Source organism: Camelina sativa, chromosome 7, assembly GCF_030686135.1.
Source record: "Camelina sativa cultivar CO46 ecotype springtype chromosome 7, ASM3068613v1".
Lineage (NCBI taxonomy): Eukaryota > Viridiplantae > Streptophyta > Magnoliopsida > Brassicales > Brassicaceae > Camelina > Camelina sativa.
The window spans coordinates 34,341,209-34,368,376 of record NC_141886.1 but is presented as its reverse complement, the minus strand read 5'-3'; the positions used below and the strand labels follow the sequence as shown (position 1 = coordinate 34,368,376).

At 36.5% G+C, this 27,168-nt stretch overlaps 6 protein-coding genes and 1 pseudogene across 18 annotated transcripts; 1 reads left to right on the top strand and 6 right to left on the bottom strand.

The window, feature by feature from the left end:
- Positions 1–7: 7 nt before the first annotated feature.
- On the bottom strand, positions 8–4,679 carry LOC104704040 (uncharacterized). Of its 11 annotated transcripts, XR_015561507.1 has the most exons (7): positions 4,502–4,658; positions 3,831–3,915; positions 3,664–3,741; positions 3,335–3,417; positions 995–2,584; positions 702–748; positions 8–253 (listed from the first exon to the last, which is right to left on the bottom strand). XR_015561507.1 is itself a non-coding variant. In XM_087457675.1 (6 exons), exon 5 carries the CDS (start codon positions 1,957–1,959, stop codon positions 1,039–1,041), a length of 921 nt encoding a protein of 306 aa, XP_087313801.1. In that variant the 5' UTR covers positions 1,960–2,584; positions 3,335–3,417; positions 3,664–3,741; positions 3,831–3,915; positions 4,502–4,658; the 3' UTR covers positions 489–748; positions 995–1,038. The 11 variants fall into 11 exon arrangements, 4 of the variants coding, with proteins under 4 accessions (XP_087313801.1, XP_087313804.1, XP_087313800.1 ...); XR_015561509.1 differs by having other exon boundaries at positions 995–3,417; XR_015561510.1 differs by having other exon boundaries at positions 702–2,584.
- A 1,118-nt stretch (positions 4,680–5,797) lies between these two features.
- On the bottom strand, positions 5,798–8,124 carry LOC104704038 (uncharacterized). Its single transcript, XM_019228148.2, has one exon. It carries the CDS (start codon positions 8,042–8,044, stop codon positions 6,026–6,028), a length of 2,019 nt encoding a protein of 672 aa, XP_019083693.2. The 5' UTR covers positions 8,045–8,124; the 3' UTR covers positions 5,798–6,025.
- Positions 8,125–8,953: 829 nt separating this feature from the next.
- Positions 8,954–12,629, bottom strand: LOC104704039 (uncharacterized). 2 transcript variants are annotated; one of them, XM_087457673.1, is made up of 4 exons: positions 12,176–12,629; positions 9,947–12,037; positions 9,786–9,839; positions 8,954–9,254 (listed from the first exon to the last, which is right to left on the bottom strand). In XM_087457673.1, exon 2 carries the CDS (start codon positions 11,724–11,726, stop codon positions 10,617–10,619), a length of 1,110 nt encoding a protein of 369 aa, XP_087313799.1. In that variant the 5' UTR covers positions 11,727–12,037; positions 12,176–12,629; the 3' UTR covers positions 8,954–9,254; positions 9,786–9,839; positions 9,947–10,616. The 2 variants fall into 2 exon arrangements, with proteins under 2 accessions (XP_087313799.1, XP_010418455.2); XM_010420153.3 differs by having other exon boundaries at positions 9,947–10,335; positions 10,752–12,452.
- A 214-nt stretch (positions 12,630–12,843) lies between these two features.
- On the bottom strand, positions 12,844–14,926 carry LOC104704037 (reticulon-like protein B3). The gene is made up of 5 exons (XM_010420151.3): positions 14,301–14,926; positions 13,788–13,968; positions 13,547–13,688; positions 13,385–13,454; positions 12,844–13,275 (listed from the first exon to the last, which is right to left on the bottom strand). The coding sequence occupies exons 1-5, from the start codon at positions 14,491–14,493 to the stop codon at positions 13,097–13,099; spliced, it is 765 nt and encodes a 254-aa protein (XP_010418453.1). The 5' UTR covers positions 14,494–14,926; the 3' UTR covers positions 12,844–13,096.
- Positions 14,927–17,472: 2,546 nt separating this feature from the next.
- On the top strand, positions 17,473–19,315 carry LOC104704036 (putative membrane-associated kinase regulator 2). Its single transcript, XM_010420149.3, has 2 exons — positions 17,473–18,909; positions 19,017–19,315. The coding sequence occupies exons 1-2, from the start codon at positions 17,709–17,711 to the stop codon at positions 19,073–19,075; spliced, it is 1,260 nt and encodes a 419-aa protein (XP_010418451.1). The 5' UTR covers positions 17,473–17,708; the 3' UTR covers positions 19,076–19,315.
- A 1,925-nt stretch (positions 19,316–21,240) lies between these two features.
- Positions 21,241–24,848, bottom strand: LOC104705232 (disease resistance protein RML1A). Its single transcript, XM_019228147.2, is given in 4 exon segments — positions 21,241–22,717; positions 22,837–23,133; positions 23,250–24,060; positions 24,281–24,848. Coding segments are annotated over 4 exon segments (2,814 nt in total). The 5' UTR covers positions 24,754–24,848; the 3' UTR covers positions 21,241–21,484.
- Positions 24,849–25,378: 530 nt separating this feature from the next.
- LOC104704035 (late embryogenesis abundant protein At1g64065 pseudogene) lies at positions 25,379–26,381 on the bottom strand (annotated as a pseudogene). The gene has a single exon (XR_015561238.1). The product of XR_015561238.1 is annotated as a late embryogenesis abundant protein At1g64065 pseudogene (transcript).
- Between the last annotated feature and the right edge of the window lie 787 nt (positions 26,382–27,168).

Genomic DNA, 27,168 nt, shown 5'->3' with positions numbered 1-27,168 from the left:
CCTTTAATTGAAGAATACGAATTGCTCTATTATTATTTAACACCAACAAAACGCAAATGTTTGATATAAAATCTAACAGACACACATACACACACAAAAGCTGAGTAGCTGACTCCAATCTCTATGTTTGCAAGAAGACCAAGAAGGATGATCGATATCCGATATAACAAATTTGAATTCGTATGGAATAAAAATTTTAAAAACTGTAAAGTCTTCCATTCTTTTTTATTCATCCTCTAATTGATGGATGATCCTGCAAAACAAACACACCAAATCAATTAGAGGTTAATCTGGAATCTGTATCTTAAGCTTTTAATCAGGAAAACTCAATGTTGTTTCGCATTCAAGTTCGTCAAGATTCAGAAGTCAGAACAAGTTCAGGAAGAATTTCTACGAGCTGGCTACAATCCAAGGTTTCTTAAGACACCGAACCAAACTAAAAAAGACCAAACCAGTCTTGTGTTTACTGTATTTATAGTGTTAACATCTTTTCTAAAGAAGTTAAATCATTAGTTCAAAGCGAAGAAATTATCCAAAACAAACCGGAATCAATTTTGATATCTACTCCACAAGTAAAAGCTACAAACTTTTGAGTACATAAGGTTTGGTTTGGTTTCAATCCCAAAGGTGTTCTGTAAACTAGAGAAAAAAAGCAAGAAACAAAGCAGATCCACCACGTTAATTGTTCCTCAGACACTCACCTTTTGTTGCTTCTCTTCTGTCTTTTCTCAAGCACATGTTATAAAACCTGAAAGTTTGCAAAACCCTCTTACGTGTTACATATAGCATTGACACATCCGAAAAGAACATACACAAGTGAGACATATAGCATTGAACCCTCTTGCTGTGTTAGTGTTTCTTGTGAAGAGACAGACACAAGTGAGTTTAACATACCATAAAAGGAACAAGATCAAGAGAGGACCTCTTCACAAGATACACTAAGAATCCGAAAAGAAAAGAAACAAAGAGACAGACACAAGTGAGTCTAATATACCATGGAAGAAACAAGATCAAGACGGTCACTCTTTACCAGAGACACTAAGACAGCATATCCAAAAAGCTCTTGTCCAATCTACCATGATATGCCATTTCAGCAACCATTTTCATGGTGAATGCATCTCCACTGAACCCGCTGCTTCGCATCTCGGTGATAAGTTCAGCTGAGATATATATTTCACCAGCTCTAAGACATCCTCTGATTAGTGTATTGTATGTGTAGTCATTAGGTACATTTCCATTGTGCTTCATTTTACGGAATAACGCATTTGCTTCTGAGATTGCACTTATTCCACAGAATCCAGATATCATTATATTGTAAGTTTGAACATCGGGCTCAACAGTAACTACGTCTGAAGAAAAGCCCTGGCTACTAGACATCGAATCAAACATGCGTTTCGCATCATCTAGACGATCGTGCTTGCACAATCCATCGATAACTGAAGTATATGTGATTGTATTAGGAGATATACCCCTACGGAGCATCTCGTCCCACAATTTGTCAGCCTCAATGAACTTCCCTTCTTTGACCAATGCACTGATCAATGCATTGAAAGTTACAACATCAGGATTGATTTCCCTTTCAATCATATCACACAACAATCTTTCAGCATAACTCCATCTACCAAAGCGACAAAACCCGTCTATCATACAGTTGTAGGTAAAAACAATGGGAACAATTCCTTTCTCATGCATTTCAGTGAAAAGAGTTTGAGCATGGCTGTGTTTCCCTTCTTTGCAAAGACGATCAATGATGGCAGTATAGATTACAACATTGGCTTTGATGTGGTTTGTATCCATCTTCCTAAGAAGATTCAAAGCTGACTCAGTGTCGCCCATCTTACACATTCCATTTACGATTGCTCCATAAGTAACAATGTCAGGTTGATGACCATTTTCTACCATCCGATCAACAAGAGCTAGTGTTTCGAGAACTCGACCCTCACGGCAAAGACCGTTCATGAGTGTGTTGAACGCTATGAGATTGGGTGTACATCCCGTTCAGCCATCTGATCAAACAAAACTAGGGCTTCGGAGATCCTATCTTCTAGACATAACCCATGGAGCAGCGTGCTAAACGTAACAACATCGGGCTGTAAACCAAGTTTGGTGATCTTCCCAAACGTAGATAAAGCAAGGGACAACTTATGACAGTCGCAGAAGCATTTAATCAGAATATTGAAGCTGTATATATCAAATGGAATCCTGCGCAGTTCCATCTTCTGATATAGAGAAATCGCAACATCGGGACGATTCATTCTCTCTACCAAACCTATTACTTTATTGAAATCAATTGCCGAGGAGGAACGAGATCGAACCATTTCATCGAACAAAGCAATAGCATCATCTAAGTTTTTGATATAATGAGACCCATTTGTCAATTTCAATTCATCTCCTACAAAAGTACCTTCACCCAAAGAAGGTAAACTCTTCGAAGCCGTACGTGTCTTGGCGGAACGAAGATGAATCAATCTCGTACTGACCATTCTAGCTGAAGCTGCAGCAGATTCCGATCTCCAAACCCTAGCCAACATTTTTGCTGTTTCCCCTGATTTTTTTTTTCTTTGCTTTCTTTTTCTCTCTCTCTCTAAACCATAAAAGGAGTGAGTGCAAAAAGTGTGAGCTCTGTACTACTTACTAAAAGACAGGAGCAGCACAAAAATGAATTAGTAGTAACAAGACCGGTTCGTACACTGGCCGGTTCAATTTCATTGGGACATTTACCGTATAAAAGAATACTCGTGATTCCGACCCAATATATCTGGTTTTCTCAAACTTTTTACACTCTTTTATTAATCAAACAAAAAAAAGTTTTTTCTTTCAGATTTTAATTTCTATACATGTACACTAACATCATCATTGACCATATTCATCTTCTATCCATGTGTAATTGGTTCATGTTTAATAGGGATGTCAAAAGAAATGATTAACTCAACTCAGTTCAACTCATTACCTAATGAGTTTAGATTAAATGAGTTCATAGGTTAGGTTGAACTCATTTAATCTAATGAGTTAAATGGTTAAATGATTAACTTATGTAAGAGAGTTCATTCATTAAAAGTAAACTGGAAGTACATGAAATATGCCCTCTGCTTTGTTCTTTATTCACTCACACAAAACACAAAACACAAACATAAAACAAAACAAAACAAGAAAGATTGACTATGATCATATATGAAGAAGTATTTGACGTAATTAGAGTATACGACGTCAATATAAACATAATTCTTTGAGAAGTTCTGACAATATGCTCTCTTATCACACCATTCTCTTCTTCTTCTAGTTTAAAGTAATTCCACACATCTGATGTCCTACTTCTATTACGAGAAAGACTTACCAGACTTTTAGACAGTGATGTATCTGCTGAAGGTTTGCCCACCACCCCCACCACGAGAATATGCATCTTCACTGTCCATTGATCTAGAAAAATAGACAAAACAAATAAGACTCTTCTTAACCGAAACTCTCTGACAGAAAAACAAAGCTGCTAATAGTACATGTTCAACACTTTTATCCTATGAATCAACAGACCTTGAGTATTCAGTGGTTTAACTAGCCTAACAAATGGGAAGAACAGAAAGAAAATCTTTAGTTACAAAGAGTCAAAGACAAACATACATTACACATTTACCGAAACTGACTGACTACTAAATAGAGATGACTTACATCGAGGTCTCTTGCTGTTAAGGTCTTTGGTCTTACTCTGTTAGGGTTATCAACCTCAATTACCGCTTTCTTCTTCACCTGATATGACATACAAAGTCAAGATGAATTGTACAACAACGAAACTAGATGAGGCCGCATAACAAATAACATGCAGGATTTTCACTCACATCAGCATCATCTTCGGACTCTTCTTCAGATTCCTCTTCTGACTCGTTTTCAACATCTTCTTCGTATTCAGCTTCTTTCTGATAACTACAAAAACACACAGAGAAGCAAAAGTTTAAAACTCTAATATTGATCCACACATCTCTCAATTTACAGCTTCAGAAAACCCAAAACTGGAACCAGATTACACGAAACTGAATGCTTCTAATGAAAATCCTATGATCATAGACCAAATAAACCATCATCCTAGCCAGAAACTTTTATACATGACATGTTCAAACAAGCAACAATGTCAATGAACTCATCCAATTAAAAAGCTTCATTATACAAATAATACAAAGGCAAAGCACAGATAAGGACTACATCTTATAGATACTGCAGTGCCAAAGGGATAAAATCTATGTTGTAGACAATTCCACCACAGACATTTATAATCTAAAAAGTTATTCAAATCCCCAAATAAGTCACTATAATCTTTTGTTTAACAACCCAAATCAAGAGAACAAGCCACATAGATACACAAGCACCGATAGTAGCGATTCTAAGATATCCCAAAACTCAAAACCCAGAGTCAATTTGTTTCTAAGATATCAAAACCCAGAAAAAAACTCAAAACCCAGAAATTTAAAATCCCGAAAACAAAACCCATAAAAGAAGAAGAAGAAGCAACAACCTGAGAGTGAGAGGGTTGGAGAAGGAAGCTAAATCTCTCTCTCTAGTTAGAGATTCTACCAAAAGAACAAAGACCCGTCCATGGAAAAATCACAAATTCACAATGAAGCTGGTGGCTTCTGAATTCAAATTTGACAACTGAATGTAAAATCACGATCAAGTTATTGTTTTGGGGAAAAATCAAAATATCGATCGGTTTACAATTGGTTTAGTGGGTTTGGTTCAAATTGACCGGTTTAAGCATTTAAGTTAATTTGATTCAGAAAATAAGAATTGATGGATTTAATGGTTAAACCATTACCAATTACAACTTATACTCATTTGATCCATTAAACCATTTTATCCACTAACCCATTTTATTCATGAACTCATTAGGATAAATTTTGTTAAGGGTTCATGGGTTGGATTGAGTTGAGTTGATTCATAAAACTTGACCCATTTTAACACCTTCAATGTTTATAGACTTTAATTTTCTTTTTAAACTAGTATAGTATTTATTTTAAAATGTTTTTAGTGGGCACCTAAATTTTAATAGAAAATAATGGCACTTTAACATATCAAAATATAATTTAAAAAAAAAAAAAAACAAATCGTATTCATGAACATTTAAAAAAAATAGTTAACCATATTTTTAATAATATATTTTGAGTTACAAGCATCAGCAGTGTGCCGAATTTACGAGTGATAATTTTCAGTAGCATTCGTCTCTTTTCATGATCCACCAAATTTAGTTATGTTTTTGTTTGTTATAACGTGATAATAAGAAAATTATGAATGATGAATTTGACGAAGATTCTTAAATAAACTTGGAAACATAACTAATTTTTAAATATGTTGTGGGGATTTAATTAGGATTTTTTTTTTTTTTTTAACATTTCATTTTCATTCATTGATTTAGAATTTTATACAAGAGTTGATACATTAGAATTACACCAACACTGAGCAAATCAAAATACACATCCACAAATACATAACCTATCAATAAAAAGAACGATAGAGAAGCAACTTTCCACGATGCTTTTAACGAAGCCTTACTCGCCAACAGATTATTAAACCTGTTTCTTTCTCTCTCTAGAATCAATCCCAAAATTATGAGATCGTCGTTCTTGGCTATCTTCTCATGGAAGAAATTCCATAGTTGTCTTATAACACTGGTGATACTCAAAATCTTCTCTTGCATTATTTCTTCGAGTCTCCAGAGAACAAGAAAGCAAGAAACAAAGCAGATCCACCACGTTAATTGTTCCTCAGACACTCACCTTTCGTTGCTTCTCTTCTGTCTTTTCTCAAGCACATGTTATAAAACTTGAAAATTTTGCAAAACCCTCTTACGTGTGTTACATATAGCATTGACACATCCGAAAAGAACATACACAAGTGAGACATATAGCATTGAACCCTCTTGCTGTGTTAGTGTTTCTTGTGAAGAGACAGACACAAGTGAAGAAACAAAGAGACAGACACAAGTGAGTCTAATACACCATGGAAGAAACAAGATCAAGACGGTCACTCTTTACCAGAGACACTAAGACAGCATATCCAAAAAGCTCTTGTCCAATCTACCACGAGATGCCATTTCAGCAACCATTTCCATGGTGAATGCATCTCCACTGAACCCGCTGCTTCGCATCTCCGTGATAAGTTCAGCGGAGATATATATTTCACCAGCTCTAAGACATCCTCTGATTAGTGTATTGTATGTGCAGTGATCTGGCACATTTCCATTGTGCTTCATTTTACGGAATAACGCATTTGCCTCTGAGATTGCACCTTTTCCACAAAAACCATTAATCATTACAGTGTAAGTGTGAACATTAGGCTCAACAGTAACTACGTCTGGAGAACAGCCCTGGCTACTAGACATCGAATCAAACATGCGTTTGGCATCATCTAGACGATCGTGCTTGCACAATCCATCGATAATCAAAGTATATATGATTGTATCAGGACATATACCCCTACGGAGCATCTCGTCCCACAATTTGTCAGCCTCAATGAACTTCCCTTCTTTGACCAATGCACTGATCAATGCGGTGAAAGTTACAACATTAGGATAGATTTCCCTTTCAATCATATCACACAACAATCTTTCAGCATAACTCCATCTACCAAAGCTACAAAACCCGTCGATCATACAGTTGTAGGTAAGAACATCGGGAATAATTCCTTTCTCATGCATTTCAGTGAAAAGATTTTGAGCATGGCTATGTTGCCCGTCTTTGCAAAGACGATCAATGATGGCAGTATAGATTACAACATCGGCTTTGATGTGGTTTGTATCCATCATCTTCCTAAGAAGATTCAAAGCTGACTTAGTGTCGCCAAACTTGCACAATCCATCGATAACTGAAGTATATGTGATTGAATCAGGATATATACCCCTACGGAGCATCTCGTCGTACAATTTGTCAGCCTCAAACAGCTTGCCTTCGTTGACAAATGCTTTGATCACTGCATTGAAAGTTACAACATCAGGATTGATTTGCCTATCAATCATATCACGCAACAATTTTTCAGCATCACTCCATCTACCAACGCTACAAAACCCGTCTATCATACAGTTGTAGGTAAGAACATTGGGAACAATTCCTTTCTCAAGCATTTCAGTGAAAAGATTTTGAGCATGGCTGTGTTGCCCATCTTTGCAAAGACGATCAATGATGGCAGAATAGATTACAACATTGGCTTTGACGTGGTTTCTATCCATCTTCCTAAGCAGATCCAAGGCTGAGTCAGTGTCGCCAATCTTGCACATTCCATTTACGATTGCTCCGTAAGTAACTACGTTAGGTTCATGACCTTTTTCTACCATCTCATTGACCAAAGCTACTGCTTCGAGAACTCGACCTTGTAGACAGAGACCATTGATCAGTGTGGTGAATGTGACGACATTTGATGTTAATCCAATTTGAGCCATTTGATCAAACAGATCAACTGCTTCGAGAACTCGACCCTCACGGCAAAGACCGTTCATGAGTGTGTTGAACGCTATGAGATTGGGTGTACATCCCGTTTCCGCCATTTGATCAAACAAAACTAGGGCTTCGGAGATCCTATCTTCTAGACATAACCCGTGGAGCAGCGTGCTAAACGTAACAACATCGGGCTGGAAACCAAGTTTGGCCATCTTCCCAAACGTAGATAAAGCAAGGGACAACTTATGACAGTCGCAGAAACATTTAATCAGAATAGTGAAGCTGTAAACATCAAATGGACTCCGGCGCAGTTCCATCTTCTGATAGAGAGAAATCGCAACATCGGGACGATTCATTCTCACTACCAAACCTATTAATTTACAGAAATCGATAACTGAATAGAAGGTACGAGATCGAACCATTTCATCGAACAAAACAATCGCATCATCTAAGCTTTTGATATAATGAGACCCACTTCTCAATTTCAGTTCATCTCCTATAAATGTACCTTCCCTCAAAGAACTCTTCGAAGCCGTACGTGACTTGGCGGAACGAAGATGAATCAATCTCGTACTGACCATTCTAGCTGAAGCAGACGCAGATTCAGATCTCAAAACCCTAGCCAACATTTTTTGCTGTTTCGTTTGATTTTTGTTTTGATTTTGATTTCGTTTGATTTCCCATTACGCTGCACGAGAGCAGCACACATGATGATGAATGAATCTGAACACGACCGGTTCCATTAAATGGTTTGGTACATTTACCGGTTCAATTTGATTTACCGGTTAAAAGAATACTTGTAATTTGACCCAAATCTGTTTTTTTTCTTCTTGTTTAAATTTTACCAATTACACTTTAGGAGTGGTAAATAATTTTCATTACCAATTTAATTTCTACTCATTCTTACAAAAGTATTTCGTTGACATTCTTCTACTAACTAGAGAGAGAATTAAAATTGATCAATCCATCACCTTAGCATTTTCTTCTATCACCTTAGCATTTTTTGTATATTAACAAAAATTCCTTCACCATTTTTGTATCCTTTGTGCGGACCAAATTTATTGATTAAACTCAGAAACCAAGCACGTAACTGAATTTTCTTTTTGCTTTCTCTTATGGCACTCTATATGGATACCTTTTGACACCAGACGTAACTTAAGACCGTAAAGGACAAAGCCAAGAGGCTATGGTACAGGTTTCATTCATTTCATACAATAGTCTCTCAAAATACATTACTCAAGTCCTCCCCCGCATAATCATCATATGGATCAATATAAGAGTTTTTTTGGTAATTAAAGGTTACAAGAGTTAAATGATGAGAATCCATCTGGTTTTCTTCACATAAGATAGAGGTTTGTCTCTCTGACTTTTCTGTTTGAGGAGCCTGATATACCGAACCCATCAAGACCGGACTAATCATAGGATGCATATGAAAGTTGCAGACTTACTTATGATAACTGTTTTGCCAATTATCGTTTTCACAGTAACTTTTTTACAAACTTAAGATAACAAAATTGAAACTTATGATAACAAGACCATTTCCTAAAATCATGACTAAAACTTCAAATTTACAAAAACCGGTAGCCATTCATTACAAGCACAGTGATTATGAGATTTCGATTCAATTTTGGGAGCCAGACCAAACACCACACCTAAATATCCGAATCTAACAGAATAAACACACACACACAATAAGCTAACTCAATTCTCTACATGTTTGCAAGAAGACCAAAAAAGGATGAGAGATACCGGTATAACAAATTTTAATTAGTATGAAAGAAAAAGTTTTAAAATCTGAAAAATCTTCCAGTCTTTTTATTCAGCCTCCAATTGATAATTCTGCAAAACAAACACACCAAATCAGTTAGAGGTTAATCTGGAATCTCTATCTTAAGCTTTTGATCAGTAAAACTCAAGGTTGTTTCTCTCATTCAAGTTCATCAAGATTCAGAAGTCAGAACTAGTTCAGGAAGAATTTCTACAAGCTGGCTCCAATCCAGTGTTTCATAAGCTATACACCGAGCCAAACTAAGAGGAACGAAATTGCAACCAAACCAGTCTTGTGTTTACTGTATTATATAGTGTTAACATCTTAAAAAAAAAAAAAAAAAGAGTTAAATCATTAGTTCAAGCCTGAAGTAAGTGCAAAGAGAAGAAATTATCCAAAACAAACGGGAATCAGTTTTGATATCTATTCCATAATTAAGTGAAAGCTACAAACTTTTGAGTACAAGGAAAACAGATTAGCCAAGCTATTCCAAACAAAATGAAGATACGATTTGGATTCAATTCCAAGGGTGTTCTGTAAACTAGAGAAAACAGCAAGAAACAAAGCAGATCCACAGCGTTAATTATTGCTCAGACTCTCACCTTTTGTTGCTTCTCTTACGATTTTTGTCTTTTCTCAAGCACATGTTATAAAACCTGAAAATTTTGCAAAACCCTCTTACGTGTTACATATAGCATCGAAACATCCAAAACGAACACAAGCAAAGAGAAGAGACAGACACAAGTGAGTCTGTCTGACATACCATAGAAGGAACAAGATCAAGAGAGGACCTCTTCACAAGAAACACTAAGACAGCATCTCCGAAAAACTCTTGTCCAATCTACCATCAGATACCATATCAGCAACCATTTTCATGGTGAATGCATCTCCACTGAACCCGCTGCTTCGCATCTCTGTGATAAGTTCAGCTGATGCAGCTATTTCACCAGCTCTAAGACATCCTCTGATTAGTGGATTGTATGTGCAGCCATTAGGTACATGTCCATTGTGCTTCATTTTACGGAATAACGCATTTGCCTCTGAGACTGCACTTATTCCACAGAATCCAGATATCATTATACTGTAAGTTTGAACATCAGGCTCAACACCATCGATGGGGAGACTGCAAAATAAGTCCCATGCTTCGTTCACCTTACTACCCTTGCACATTTCATGGATGATGATATTATAAGTAGCAGTATCAACATCCATCTTACTCTTTTGGATAAACTCAAACATTTCCAAAGCCTCTTCTAGCTGTCCATTTTCGCAGAGACCGTGCAGCAAAATGCCAAAAGTTATGGTATCAGGACACGCACCCTGAGAAATCATCTCACGGAAAAGGTCTTGGGCAGCAATAAGATTTCCCACTTCACAGAACCCGTGGATAAGAGTGTTATAAGTTACAACATCAGGATTGATTTGCCTATCAATCATATCACGCAACAATTTTTCAGCATCACTCCATCTAAGCTACAAAACCCATATATCATTGTATTGTATGTTTGAACATCAGGCTCAACACCATCGATGGGGAGACTACAAAATAAGTCCCATGCTTCGTTCACCTTACTACCCTTGCACATTCCATGGATGATGATGTTATAAGTAGCAGTATCAAGATCCATCTTACTCTTTTGGATGACCTCAAACAATTCGAATGCCTCTTCTAGTTTCCCATTTTCGCAGAAACCGCACAACAAAATGTTACAAGTTATGGTATCAGGGTCACAGACACCCTGAGAAATCATCTCCTGGTAAAGGTCCTGGGCAGCATTAAGATTTCCCACTTCACAGAACCCGTGGATAAGAGTATTATAAGTAACAGTATCAGCAACTAAGCCTCTTCTAGAAATCTCACGGAGAAGTTCCATTCCATCATCAACCCTCTTAGCCCTACAGTATCCGTCAATGAGAATACTAAAAGTAACTACGTCTGGAGAACATCCCTTACAAGCCATCAAATCAAACATCTGTTTTGCATCATCTAGACGACCATGTCTGCAAAATCCATGGATCATTGAGTTATAGGTGACTGTATTAAGATATATACCCCTACGGAGCATCTCGTCCCACAATTTTTCAGCCTCAAACAGCTTGCCTTCGTTGACAAATGCACTGATCAATGCATTGAAAGTTACAACATCAGGATTGATTTGCCTATCAATCATATCACACAACAATTTTTCAGCATAACTCCATCTACCAAAGCTACAAAACCCGTCGATCATACAGTTGTAGGTAAGAACATCGGGAACAATTCCTTTCTCATGCATTTCAGTGAAAAGATTTTGAGCATCGCTGTGTTGCCCTTCTTTGCAAAGACGATCAATGATGGCAGTATAGATTACAACATCGGTTTTGATGTGGTTTGTATCCATCTTCCTAAGCAGATTCAAAGCTGACTCAGTGTCGCCAATCTTGCACATTCCATTTATGATTGCTCCGTAAGTAACTTCGTTAGGTTGATGACCATTTTCTACCATCCGATCAACAAGAGCTAGTGTTTCGAGAACTCGACCCTCACGGCAAAGACCATTCATCAGTGTGTTGAACGCTACAACATCGGGTCTACCGCCCGTTTAAACCATATGATAAAATAAAGCTAGGGCTTCAGAGATCCTATCATCGAGACATAACCCGTGGAGCAGCGTGCTAAACGTAACAACATTGGGCTGGAAACCAAGTTTGGTGATCTTCCCAAACGTAGACAGAGCAAAGGACAACTTATGACAGTCGCAGAAGCATTTAATCAGAATAGTGAAGCTGTAAACATCAAATGGACTCCGGCGCAGTTCCATCTTCTGATAGAGAGAAATCGCAACATCGGGACGATTCATTCTCACTACCAAACCTATTAATTTACAGAAATCGATAACTGAGTAGAAGGTACGAGATCGAACCATTTCATCGAACAAAACAATCGCATCATCTAAGCTTTTGATATAATGAGACCCACTTCTCAGTTTCAATTCATCTCCTACAAAAGTACCTTCACCCAAAGAAGGTAAGCTCTTCGAAGCCGTACGTGTCTTGGCGGAACGAAGATGAATCAGTCTCGTGCTGACCGATCTAGCTGAAGCTGAAGCAGATTCCGATCTCCAAACCCTAGCCAACATTTTTGCTGTTTCGTTTGATTTTGTAAGATTTCTCTAACCAAAAAGGTGTGAGTGTGTGTGGAAAAAGTGTGAGCTCCGTCTGACTGAACTAAGAAGACAAGAGAGAGAGAGAGCAGCACAAAATGAATGAGAAACACCACCGGTTCCATTCATTGGCCGGTTCAATTTGGTTGGTACCCTTACCGCTTATGAATTTTCAATCAGCTTTTACATCCAGCCAACAACGTTGTCCTTCTGTCGATTGTTTTATTCTCCAATGCACTTGTAGTAGATCGTGATCGTGTCCAATGTGAAAAATATTTCTACGTTTTTGCATTAATGGCTGCTGCACTAAACCAAGGGAACTCACTTATTTTAATTACAAACCTATGGTAAAAAAAAGAGGATAAAATAGTGTTGACGATTACCAAAATTAGTATAACATGTAAATCTAAGAGAAAAAGTCAGTGTAACGTCTTTCGTAATCATAAATGTACACGACTTTAACAAATCAGTGGCAGAAACAATCAATTCTGTATAAAAATTAAACTAAAGTTCAGAATATTCAAAGATTTATCATAATAAGATTCATGGTGACAAATGGTATTCCAAAACAGAATCATTCAATATGGCTATAAAATTTGGTTATACCCCGAATAAAAATCCACCCACATTATAGAGATTTTGAGTGTAGTATAATAACCAACAGCTGCTAGAACCACCAACGTAAAAGAAAAAACAATGCTTCTGAGATTTTTTTATATCAATCTGGAAGACTCAGATCATCATACTGATGCCAGAAACTTACACACTCTCTAATCCTTCTTCTTGTAAAAGGCTCCTTTAGGGATTTTGCTCATCACCTTACTTAAAACCTTCTCATCGAACACCACATATTGCTTCTTGATCTCCCTCATTGCCTTTTCACCAAAGTCATCTACTTTATCATCATACTTTTCGTAAAGCACGGGAATCGTGAAGAGAAGTACAGTTGCTGGAAGCAGAAAAAAAAAAACAATGAAAATTAGATATTAGAAGGAAGACAAAGAAAACACAACTAGTTAAGGTTATCAATTGGATGCAATAAGAGTATGGATTAGTACCGATGTAGATTAAGGTCAAGAAGTTGCAGGAGCTGCCAACTTTGGACAAAACCCATAAACCAGCAATCACCTTAAAACATATTTGCAACCCAATGTTAAAAAAAAACGAGAAACAAGCAAAATCAAACAACAACATAATTAACCAAATAAAAAAAGGTTTACCAATAGAAACTTCTTGAGATCTCTTCCTGATGCAATGTCCCTAAGAACAGTAAATCCACGGTTGATTTCAATTCTTAGTCCAGAAGCAAGCTGAAGAACAACTTCCTCGGGGATGTGAACTTCAGGGATATGAGGAGTTGTCCTGTAATACAAAAAAAAAAAAAAAAAAAAAAAAAAACAGCTTCAACAGACCATGGATCAACCTCATTCTCACACTAAAGATCCATCCATTAAAACTTACTTGTGAATAAAGGTACTAGCACTAGACCACAAGAACAACACAGCAAGAGTAAGAATTGAAATGTGGCCAAAAAGAGTGAGAAGATTGTATTCAAGCAACTCGAATAAGATCCAGGAAACAGTTGCAGCACCCAACACTCCTCCTGATACCTTCTTGTTCCTCCATAGGAAAATGTCGGCAGCTGAGATTTCAAAAGCAAGTGAAACCAATCATTCCACAGATCCTCTCAGATTCAGAACAAAATGTAAAATATAAACCAACAAACAACAAATCAAACCGTTCGTTTAATTCACTTCTCCTATCCAAGCAACAAAACAAATCTACAACATCGGTAACAACACTGATCTACACTACAACAGCTCGATGAACTAAGTATACAGCAAAACTCCACAATCGATAGCAGGTAAAACCTAGAATCCAGATCCGATAACTAAAATCGCCTAATCGATGATTCCTCATAGTTTCAAAGCAAAGAAAAAAACAAAACCAGGAGAGAAAAAGAGAGATCCATACGTTTTCCGCCACCAAAAACCTTGTGAACAGGCTGTTCTCTACCGAAGAGACGATAAACCTTGGTTTTGAGAGACGAAGATTTCTTATCGTCATCTGAATCGGAAGAAGAAGAAGAAGAAGAGTCACCGTGACCATGGATCTTCTCAGCTATCTTCTCCATGATTGATTCCTCGTGTTTGTGCTCTTCCGCCATTGTTTAACTTCGTTTTCCTTGAAACCTCCGCAAATAAAAAACCCTAAAACTGTTTTTCTTTTTCTGGTTTCAGTAAGCGATGAGTGAGAAACGGAGAAGAAAATTAATAAAAGAGAGACTCTTCTCAAGTCAGTCGCCTCTCTCTCTCTCTCTCTCTCTCTAAATAATAAGAGCGTTTGATACAGATTCAATCTCACCCGTCGATTTATCTAAACTCAATCTTCACCGTTGGATATTAATTGCTTACTTTAAATAATAGTAACATCTTTGAGACGGAAGACAAACGACCGTTAAATTCTTAATCGAGAGCGTCCAAATTCGATTAACGTCTTCAATGGGGTCGCACGTGGTCGTCGAGAGGGTAGACGGTAGAGGCTCTCAACTACGACGTCGTGGGATGTGAGGGATCAAAGAACAATTTCATTTGGGCCTCTGAGAATCTTTAAGGGAAGGCCTAATAAGTGAAGTGAAATTATAAGAACTTTAGCTTCTTTTTTCTTTTTGTGACAAATAACCCTAGATTTTTTTTCCCCCCCACTATAAGTCATAATGGTTAGAGATTTAGTGAAGAACAAATATTGAGATTATGATCTTTCATATATACTCGACGTATGTTGAATTTGAAGCAACAACAATCATAGTAAATTGTGTACTTTATAAGTTCCAAAAAATCTAGGTGATCTCCAATTCTATATTAGTATGTAAAAATAGAATAGTTTTCTTGTACAATATGGTTTCTTATTGTGAAGATGCTTTTATAATAATTTTCTTGAGATAAATATGGTTTCATCCCTGTCTCATTTCCAAGTTCTAAATAGTGGACTTAAATAAAAGTGTTTCGTAGTCTATCTAAAATATTTGTTAAATATAAATCATTGCACAACACAACTATATTACGCTAAAAGATAGTTGTGTACAAAATAAATAACTAGTCATGTAAGACCAAATCTAGCTGTGGTTATTGGTCTAATGAATCAAATTGTCTTTTTTTCCTTTTAAATGATTTTTCTGCAGTGCATTTAAATCATATACACATTCGACTTTAATTACATATATATATATATAAAAAGGTATGTAGCTTAATTAATACCTACGTAAATCAAATAGCTAGGACTTACTATTGCGGCATCATGCCAAACAATTAGCCCGACAAGATCAGATTTTCTTAGGGTAGTAATATTCTTCTCGTGATCAACAGGATAAAGAGAGGCATATCATGCTTATAAGAGTATCTGAAATGATTTGGGATCAACATTTTATTCAAAATAGATACTACTACATAATTGGTTTAATCATTTGAGTTGGACGGAAATAGCTTAGGCTGCTATGAAGCATTTTTTTTTATCTTTTTGGACCAGTAAAAATTTTACATTAGAAAGACTTTCAGAAATTAGTTGGAGTCAAAATTTGGATCACTACATATCAAAATTTAACAAATTATCTTGTACCAATCTCAATATATATATATATATATATATATATATATATATATATATATAAAAGTTTAACAAATTACTAGAAATAAATAAATTGGAGAAAATCCACTAAAGCTGAAATTCAGGGAAGCCGGAAGCCTATCAAACAACGAGTGACTAGCTTCTTTGACTTGCTTTTGAAAGTGCTTTGCCCTTTTGAATATTTTGCTAAAGCAAAATAGTAGTAAAAAAAAGGAAAAGAAACTTTTTTTGTTTTGTTTTATTTTGACAAGATCGTGTATCCCATTAATATTATGTAAATTAAATCTCAACTAGAAATGAATTGATTTACATCGAAGTACTAAATATATAAATACAGTATGAATGAAATTGAAATGAACCCATGAACTGGATTAAATTGTAGTATAAGGAGAAAAACAAAAAAAGAGTGATTGTATGAAAATTAAATGGATCCATACGAAATCACGTACATATATATGGGCCCATTATTCTGGGAACTTGATGAGGCCCATTGAAGAAGGGTGATAATGCGATATTTGGGGTCTACATCCACTGAATCTGACGGTCTGAAATGTCTTTCGGCAAAATAATGATGATGTTAATAATATACGTCTTGGAAGTTGGAACTACAAACTTTACGCATATCGTTTGTGTAACTAATAGTACAACATTATACTAACATTATCCAGATTCTTTCAGAATCAGTTCAATTTTTTAATCACTTTTGTAGGCGACACCATTAATTTTGTCGATTCCCATTGATTTTTTTTTTTTTTTTGAACAAAAATCGATTCCCATTGATTAATAGAGAAATACTAGTATGTAACTCAAATCTTGTAAACTTAAACTAAACATTAGAATTATGTACTACTATAATAATGTGGAAGCGTACTATGTAGATGGGAGGGAGTAGTAGAAAATAAAAGAGTACGTATATAACACTTTAATGATCTCTGACCTTTTGGTCTGACTGTCTCAGTCTGAAAGTCACGTGACTCACCTGCTCCTTTACGCTTAGCAACTAGCAACGCAACTCAATTCTTTGCCACGTTTTTTTTCGTATTTAATCTCTTTTGGCTCTGTTTCTTGATTTCTTCTGTAAATAAGGAAAATACAAAGAGAATTTACTTATATTACAATTTTATGACAAAATAAATTTGTTTTATTGTCAGTATAATAAAAAATAATTTTTTTTTCTTAAACAGCATCCAAAGCTTGGTTTTTTTGTATGTGGGAATCGGGTCTTTTTAGTTTTTTTTCGTCAACTATATCCCATCGACATTAAATTATACTGTATTAGACTATTAGTTTGTATTATTATCACACCAAAACTGTATAAGAGTGATCGTCACTGAATAGTGAATACTAAACAGTAAACACAAGATTAGAATTGAAAAGTAAATATATTTGTCGAGCAATTTGTAAAGATAAGACTACTACATTACCATGTAAGTAAAACTACTAATTATACAGACTTATGAACTGTTACCGATTGTGTAATTAAATTTGTTCTAGTACCGTTTTTTCTTGTTTTGTTTGTAGTCATAACACTATTTCATACCATAAGCAATAAAGAAGAACACCATATTATATTTATTTATTTTATATAAAGGTAATCACTCTTCTCTTACAAGCACCGTAGTAGTAAAACCCTTGTTTTTGTTGTGTCTATGTAAAAAGGGAGAGACACTTTGAAGAAGAAGAAGAAAGAAGAAAGCTTTGAACACATAAAAACGCAGCGTTTTAAGGGGAAAAGAGTTGATTCTGGCTTTCCCAACAATGGAAGCTTTCAGTCTCCTTAACTACTGGAAAAGCAGTGGTGGTCACGGTGTTACTTTCCTCCCTCCTTCCTCCGATTCTTCTTCTTCTTCTTGCCGTTACTCCGCCGCCGATTCCACCGCAACCACCACCATTGTCACCACCTCCGTCACAGAAACTGAGGATGAAGAACCCGACAACGACAACGACGAAGGTCCCTTCTTCGACCTTGAGTTCGCTCTTCCAGCTGAAGAAGAAGAAGAAGACGACGACGACGGAGGAAGAGAAGGAGACTCCGTTTCCGATTGTACGGACGGCGGTTGCGAGTTCAAATTCACTCTCTCGTCTAGCTCCGGCGAAGAAGATCGAGCAGATCCAGACTCCCTCGACGATGTTTTCGAAGAGGTCGAACCACCGTCTTCTTCAGAGCAGCAGACTTGTTCCGTCAAAGCTCCGGCGGCGCAGTTATCGGCGTCGATTTTGAAATCCGCCACTAAGCTTCGCGTGTTCATGCTCGGAATGAAGAAACCGAAGCTCATCCAAGCGAAACTCGGATCTGAAGACATCGTCGACAAACAAAATCCTCCTCCTCCGCCGCCGCCGCCGCCGTCGTCTCACTCGCCGGAATCGCAACAGAAAAGTAGTACGATGACAGTTAATTTAAAAGTCGAAGACGTTCCGATAGTTTCTTTATTCACAAGAGAGAACAGCTCAAAGAACTCATCTTCGTCGTCGTCTTCTTCATCCTCATCGTCTTCCTCGTTAAAGAAGCAAAACGGCAACGAAACTGTCGTTTCAGATGAGAAACGCTTTATGATGATGCAAAAGTACTTAAAGAAGGTGAAGCCGCTTTACATCAGAGTCTCGCGTCGTTACGGCGAGAAACTACGACACTCCGGTCCACTAACAGCTCCGTCGTCGTCGGCGAGATCCACGGAGGAGAAAACGGAATCTCCGACGGCGACGACGGCTACGAAGAAGACGAGTAAAACGGGAAACAACATCAACATCAACATCCCAGCAGGTCTTAAAGTAGTGAGGAAACACTTGGGAAAAAGCAGATCGTCATCTTCGACGGCGAGTACACCGTCGTCTACGGCTGCGGCGAGTGTAACGACTCAGCAGTCTGAGTCAAGAAGACGCGACGACTCGCTTCTTCAACAACAAGATAGTATCCAAAGCGCTATTTTACACTGCAAAAGATCTTTCAATTCCTCTAGAGGTTATTAATATTCAATTAATCAAAACTTCATTAACACAATTCACTTAAACATTTCTTAATTTGATTAATAATTAATTGTGTTTTGTTATGAATTTTTTTTTTTTCAGATAAGGATCCGTCGGTGTTACCAAGATCGGTGAGTGAACCTTCCTCTTACGAGAAATGAGACAAGAAAAATATCGTAATCTTTGGTTTTAGTTATCAAGAGAATCAATCTCAACGGTTTATGATTTTCTTGCATTAACAACTTATGATAAGTTATTGTATATAATTTTGTCTGGTTTAGCTTATTTTCGTCAGAATTATAGGCATTACCAAGTGTCGTGGGTTTTAGATGTTGGTCATGTAGTTTTGATGATGACTATTGAAACTTTGGAACATAAAAAGGGTTAATTAAGAAGAAAAATGTAGGCTTGTTCTTTTTGTCATATTTATGTTAAAGAGACAATAACTTGTGTTACACTCACACAATGTATATGATTATATTATATGTTATGAAATAGATTATTGAAATATACAATGTATCTTAAAGATTATAAATTTGAAATTATTGAAAAATATGAAGCAAATAAAAAGCAGTTTTTAATAGAGGGAAAAAGATGCTAAATATGTCATTAACTTTTAGTTGATCCCATTTTATATTTGGAATGACGGAAAGAGAAGTAAATGTGGGGCTATATTGGTAAGTGAGACGGTGAAAGTTGAGACAGAAACAGTGAAAAAATCCGATTTACTTTTTCCCTTTTTTTTTTTTTTGAAATGTGAAATCTCTTTTTTTTTTTTTTTTTTTTTTTTTTTTCGTAAATGGTGCGTATGTGTAGTACAACAGAAGGAAGAAAACAAATGCATTAAAAATTCAAGTTCCCATAACCGTAACCAAAGATTCTACAGTATATAATATAAAAACAAAACTTGGCTCCAGAGCAATAATGCACAATTCACAATAATAGCACACGGGTACAAAATGCATGGTTATTTTTCACCGATGTGTAGTATTCAATGTTTTTTTGTTTGTGTGTGGTGTTATTTCATGCTTGTAGAACAATACTAATAAATTTCTGTAGGAAATATATAATTACGTACAAATTGCATACTAATATGATAGAACCACTCTCTTATTAATTAAACGCAAGCAACCCCAACAAATCCTAGTACTAGAAGTCTAGAACAATTAAAACGCAAGCAAGCAACAACACTACGATTTAATCCAAAGGCAAGTAACCACAACTAATTCTAGTACTACAAGTATACAATAATTAAAAATGCAAGTAACAACACTATGCCATTGAAAGCAGAGGAAAAAAAACATGTACCCAGACAGACCACAAACCGCTGTCACAGAAGATGTCATGATTTGAGAAACAAATCAGAATTATGATCACGAGTCATGGCATGTATCTTACAAAAATTAATAGGATACCGATACATACATGCTTGCAAAGAGGCTGAATAATACGTCATAGTTATTTATAAACGACTTAATTACTTGATCAGTAGATGGAAGTATTGAAGATACCACAAACTCATGGAACACATTTGGGAAGATTATAAATAGGTTTAAAAGAGGGAAGAAGGCACATTCACCTGATCCACAAACTGGATTTTCTTGTGTTCCCTATTAAGAATGAGTCACCAAAAGATGTGGTTAGAACACAATGAAACAAACAGAGATTGATTTATTCTTTAATGACCAAATACATTTGTAAGAGATGTAAAAACTTACCACTAGTCCAATACCAAATCTGAAACAGATGGTAATAAGTACACAGATAATTAAAATCTAGTTGGAGATGAGATACCTACCTCTTCACTAAGACGTTAGATTTTCTTTCTCTTTCTCTTTAGTGCTTTGCTCGAGCCGCAAACTCATCAAGTTGCATAATAATGTGCCTTCGCTGACAAACAGAGCTTCAAGAGCTAGGCATAAAGCAGAGAATACTGAAGTTTATCTTCTATCAGATTTTATGATGTCTCAATCCATACAAATGGATTTCCCAGTTGGACTACATTAGCTGAGAAATATGCAGATCACTGAAGCTTTTAAGCTTAAGAGTTTCTGAAATAGAGCATTGAATATATATCCACAACAATATGCAGATCATTGAGAGCTTTTAAGCTCACGAGTTTTACAATGTTAATCAATACGAATTTAAAGCAGAACATTGAATATATCCCCATCAATATGACAAGTCTTACAATGTAAATCATAAAAAAAAAAAAAATCAATTGCAGAATCAACATACAAATTCAAATTAATGAAAGGTTTCGGAATCAATTGAAAAAAAAAAAAGTCAAAATCGAAGTTTCTGAATCTGCAATAGAGAGATTTCGAAATCTAAAAACACAAAATCACGCAATCAAAAGAGAGCTTTGTATATGTAATAAACATAGAATCGTTAGAAAACCCTAAATAAACTCAACAAACAAAACCTGGCGATGAAGAGGTGTTCGAGAAAACTCAACATCGCCGCTACAGAGAAAAAAGGAAGAAATTTTATTAGTCTTGTAGGAACACTAACCCTGGTCCCTATCCTCAAATCCGAACCCAAATCCTACGTATTCGATTACATAGCCTTTACAAGAGAGTGCCTCGTTCATTGGACGCGTCGTCTGATACCGAGTCCCAGTTGCTTAGTCCATCTTCAGAGTCTTCCAACACCTCGCTGAGATCAGACTCGTTATCGTAATCTTCACTGCCCATGTCGCTGCTTCTCTCTGTTTCGTTCGTCAAGGTTTGTACACCACATTCAGTAATCTCGTAGTTGTCCAAAGGAGTGGAGCCGCTGATTTGGAATACAAACAATGCATCGCTTCTAACATCATGCAAGATACCATTAAATACACACAGATGCTTCGTTCGGATTCCAGTAGAATGATTTGGGTGTTCTAAGGAAACAACTCCACTTCCAATATACCATCCCCTTTCGCATGTGACACGACACCGTAGTTCAACACGTCTTTGGTTTCTTTTCCATAGGGGTTGGTTAGGCGCAATCACCACGCAGGCCTTAAACGTGGAGGATATAGAACATGTGTGACGAATGTACAAAGTGTTACCTGTGGCTCTGTGATGGAACTCACTAGGCACTACGCTTCCAGGGAACCATGCGTGCTCGACAAGAGACCGTTGGATAATTACTCTCTGTGCTTCTTCACCAAGTCTGAAGCAGTTGCTGAAATTGAGTTGCGCTTCTGGAGTGTTTAAAGGGTAAGTTACACTCTCCAGTGATTCACAATCTTCTGCCGTTAGGAACTTGAGCGAAGGAGGAAGCTCTGGTACTGATTTCAGTTTTCTACAGCGACATAGACTAAAGTGGTATAACCTTTGTAAACCTTTGATGCAATCTGCAATCACCTCAATATCAGTAGAGCTTAGATCTAGTGTCTTTATACTCGAGGGTAGATGTGTTATGCTCTTGAGATCTCGACTGCCACGTAAATCAAGATGCAAAAGTCGAGAGCAATGCCTAAGTGATGCAGGCACTTCTTCTAAACCTGTTCTAGCGAGACAGAAGCTCTGAATGTTGGTAGAGAAATCTGGAAAAGTTTTCAATTGTGAGCATCCAGTCATGTACATAATCTTAAGGGAGGCCAAGTTGATGTTAGTTGGTATGACTTGAAGACTTTTGCAGCCATCCATAGATAACACATCTAGTTTATGAAAATTCCCGATAGAAGATGGAAGCTCCGTCAAACCAAGGCAAATACCCAGATCCAACCTCTCCAAATTTGTAGCATATGTAAGATCTGGGAGTTCCTTCAGCATATATGAAAATTTCAAATCTAACTTCTTTAGTTTCGTTAGCAGCTGAAAGTGATAAAAAAAATCCACAAAACAGAACATAAAATGAGAAACCTCTTATTCCATCTGTGTCTTAATATATCTTTATTTGGATTTAGTTTGCAAAATTATTAGACTATACTAACCTGAGTTCCTTGCCAGAGGTACTCGAGCCGGCTACTTTGCATATCGAGTTCAACGAGATTTTCCGCGCTAAATTTAAGAGGAAGATGCTTGCTTGGGTATGCATCCCAATGTAGTAACCTTAGTCGAGGTGGAAACTCTATGTCCTCTGGTATATCCATTCTATTATACCAATCACGTCTTGTCTTGTAAACATTTAGGAATCGAAGATTACACATTCTTCTAAGAGCTCTATTGCTTATACTCACTTCGTTAATTCCTGATGTATCAAATGATATGCCAGACAGAGCTCCAGTACCCTAAACCAACTTTAATTAGTATATAAAGAATGTTAAGATTTGTTTGTCTTCACTTGACTTTTTTAAAGGGTGAGCAAAGGAACTAACCAAAACCAAAACAAAAAAAAAAACCTTACTGTTTCATTTTCAAGGACATGACAGATCTCTTCGGCATCAATTAAGATCCGACGTTTCCAAGGCTCTTCTCTTTGATTGGCTTGTCTGCCCACATGTTGTAGTAACTTGTGCATTCTTATTCTTCCATCCGTAGATATATAGATGAGAGATTTGTTTACTAGGATATTCAACTCGTGTTCGATATCTAAGTTATTGTTAGCGAGCATGGCTTTCACAAGATCACCATCTTCATGGTTGAAGAAGATTGCAATGTGAAGAAACAGAGATTGCTCATTCTCATGTAAACTCTCATAACCGACTCTCAGTACTTCTTCGATATCTCGATCAATGATAGTGTCTAGCCTTCGTATTACATATTCCCATTCTTCGTCATTCTTCCCTTATAAAGATGAACCGACCACACGTAGACCCAGCGGAAGCTTTCCACAAAGCTCAATTACCCTTAACAGCCTTCCAAAGCCATTATTTAGATAGTTTTCACTAAAAGCATATTTTTCTTGATATGATCTAAAAGCATAATCATCAAGACCAGTGGGATGGCATCCCCTCTGGTTGTCCACAAAACAAGTAAGCTGAAACTTATTAGAGAGTAGACTATGTAAAGCTCTAGCAATGGTACTTTTACCAATGCCTGCAGGACCAGAGATTGCAACTATCTTAACCCCATGATTATCTAAATCTAGCAAAGACTGAATTTTCCTCATGTGAGCCTCAATCCCCACCATGCCATCAAAATCCTTAGATGGTGTAACGTTTAGTTTGTCTGAAACATCTCTTGCAATTTTCTCGATCATTTTTGCTTCATTGTCCCTAACAAAATAGAACAAATAAACATTTCCATTAATCACTAATCATTAAACTGACATAGCCAATATATTTCGAAAATTCATTCAGCAAACATACTACCCTTAATCACTAGTCTATTCTAGTCAAAATTGTTTCCTCATATAGCTTCACAAAACACCATTCATTTTTGTATTTTTTTCCTCGAATGTGATTACTATTTGCAAAATCATTTAAGACGACATACCAGTTTAGCAAGTGTTCACCGGCAATGTTGCCCACATAGGCCAAAGCATGGCTCCATTTTTGCCTTTCCTCCTCTGTTTTACGAGCACAAGTTTCTCTGAAAGCGTTTCCGAAATCTCCAGTTTGTTTGCGCACTTCAGATGGATCAACTCCGTAGAAGATAGTCATTACTATTTGTCCAATATCTTCCTTGCACTTTAAAATCAACAACAACTCATCCAAACACCAGCTGGAAGAAGCATAGTTCTTAGAGAGCACTACGATAGAGATCCTCGATTCTCTAATTGCTTGCGTGAGCGCGGGGCTAATGGTTTCGCCTCTCACGATTCTTTGATCATCGAACATCGTAATCCCGTTGTAGTAAAACTGTTTGCGAAAATGACTAAGAAAGCTTGTACGGACGTCTGATCCGTGGAAGCTCGTGAAGACTCGGTATCTCCAAGTACGAGGCGCAGAAGAAGAGGAAGAAGCCATGAGAAAGAGAGTAGTAGCGAGAAATGTTGAAGGTCAGATATACAAAAATGTCTCTAGACGAGCCATATATGTAGGAGAAAATGCAAAAGACACTATTCAACGTTTACTTTTAACTTCTGACATTTGAGAAGGAGAGTACGAAGTTTCTTGGCTTTTACAGTCCTCCAGAAATTATATAAAAAAAAGTGAATATATTAGTAGACTATAAAGAGAGAGAGGCGATAATGAAATTGTTAATGTTGTTTCCGGCTAAATTTTTCGTAATGTTTTGGAAAACCACAAAAGAAAAGGTTAATGAATGGATGTATACGTTACCTACGTACGTCGATTTGATGTGTACATGCATGAATGAGTCAACATGTTGTTTCCGGCCTTGAGAAGTTTTCCAACTTAATAATATCACTATTTATGCATTTAACTAATGAGAAAATTCAAAAAAAAAAAAAAAAAAAAAAACTACTGAGAAAATTCCTAGTAATTTCTCATTTTTCTGCTTTTTGGAAAGCTCCAAACTTATTCATTTCTTCTCATCCTAGTATCCTACAAAGTCATACATATCATTTTAGTAATTACTACTTCCCTTTTCTACAACTTTAATATTTGCCTCATACACACACTATTGAAATTAAATCACAACATCACAAATCCATTATGAAAAAGACCCAACAACATCAAACAAATATTAATAATTAATATCTTACGAATTTACGATCAAGACACACCCAAGAAACAAACAAACCGGGTCACAAAACCGAAACAATCACTACTATTCACATAACAAATGTTGAATAAACCGACCGGTTAAATTGAGTCTCATGGTACAACTCATCACACTAACCTTCCATCTCCTCCTTCCCAAAACCTTGATCCTTCCTCTAATCTCAGCAACACTTCTCAATTCCAAAAAACCTAACCTTAAATCCGAATCCAAACCCTTAGTATCCAATAACCGAAACGAACCGATCTCAACCACAACACAGGTTATTTTAACCGTCTTATGAGCTTCAACTCTTCTCCCTTCGATCGTCGTCACTCCCACGACTCCATGATCAGCGTAAACAACACGTAACGAACCATCCTCAAACTCAAACGCTCCAAAATTCGAGTTTCTGATCGTGATATCACTTACTAGCGTGGCGTTGAAGTAAGGGTTTGTCGAATTGCCTCCGAATCGAAGATCACGAGTCGATACCGATGTCGTTTCGATCTCTGGTGTAGAAATCCGTAGAAAGATCGAAGAGAGGATGAGAAAAACTGCGAAGATGATTACGATTATTGTCAAAGTATAGATTAGACATTTCCCTGGTGGTTCCTCTGTTTTCCGACGCCAGATTCTTGGTTCGTTCTGTTCTTCGTCGCTCCGGCCGTAGATCTCCGTCGGAGCTAACGTGATCCGATCTTCTTCGACCATTTTTTTTGTTTTGTTCTGTTGTTGAGATCAGAGGAAGAAGAGGGGAGTTTAAGGTTAATGGAAGAGTGGGTGGTTTCTTTTTTGGCGGTTAAAAGAGGATTTTGTGGAGGACACGTGGCGAGATCATGTTGGGTTAGAGTCTTACGTGTTGTTGTTTTTTTTTTTTGCACTAACGGCGTGTATTGAAACCATAAATTTGGAGAATTTGATGAGATTTAGTAAATTTAGAATTTTGATACATTTTAGGAAAGTTCATATGATTTTCTGTAAAATTCTTTCAAATCCCACCTAAAACCATGAGATTTGAATTTCTGTATTTTTAACTAAACAAATCCTCTCAAATCCTCCAGAATCCTAAAAATAATTAAAATCCAAATCAACAAAACTGTTTTAAATAACAATGAATTTTAAATTAGATTTTTAAATCATCAGTTCAATAACAGTGGATTTTAAAGTAGATTTTTAAATCATCAATTCAATAACAGTGGATTTTAATAGACTTTTTAAAATCCATGATTGGATAACATAATATTTGTAAATTTCACACAAATCATTTAAAATGTCAAGTTGAATACACCTCCTAAGTCTTTTTAGGAGGCTCTGAATGATCTCATCTTGAAATTATTATTATTGCTTTTTTCCATGTACATCAATCGTTTTTTTTGAATTTTGTTGGCTTTCTAGTTTTTCTTTCTCGCAATTATGAGAAAACTTTGAATTTGGATTATCTAATTAATGGTATAGATATTTATTTTGTGGTATATAAATCTGTATTGGTACGTAACACTTGACTTTCTTTGTCTTCTGGTCTCTTGGAGTCCACGTACAAAATTAGAAAATTTCCTACTCTAATTTGACGATAGCTAGTGGACTAGTGGGCTTATACTATTTCGTATTTGTTTACAATAGAGACTAGTGGTCCTTTACTCGATCTCTTTCTAAAGAAGATTGAACTAAAGCACTTCCAGTTCAAATTTTGTTTGAGAGTAATATGTTATGTTTGT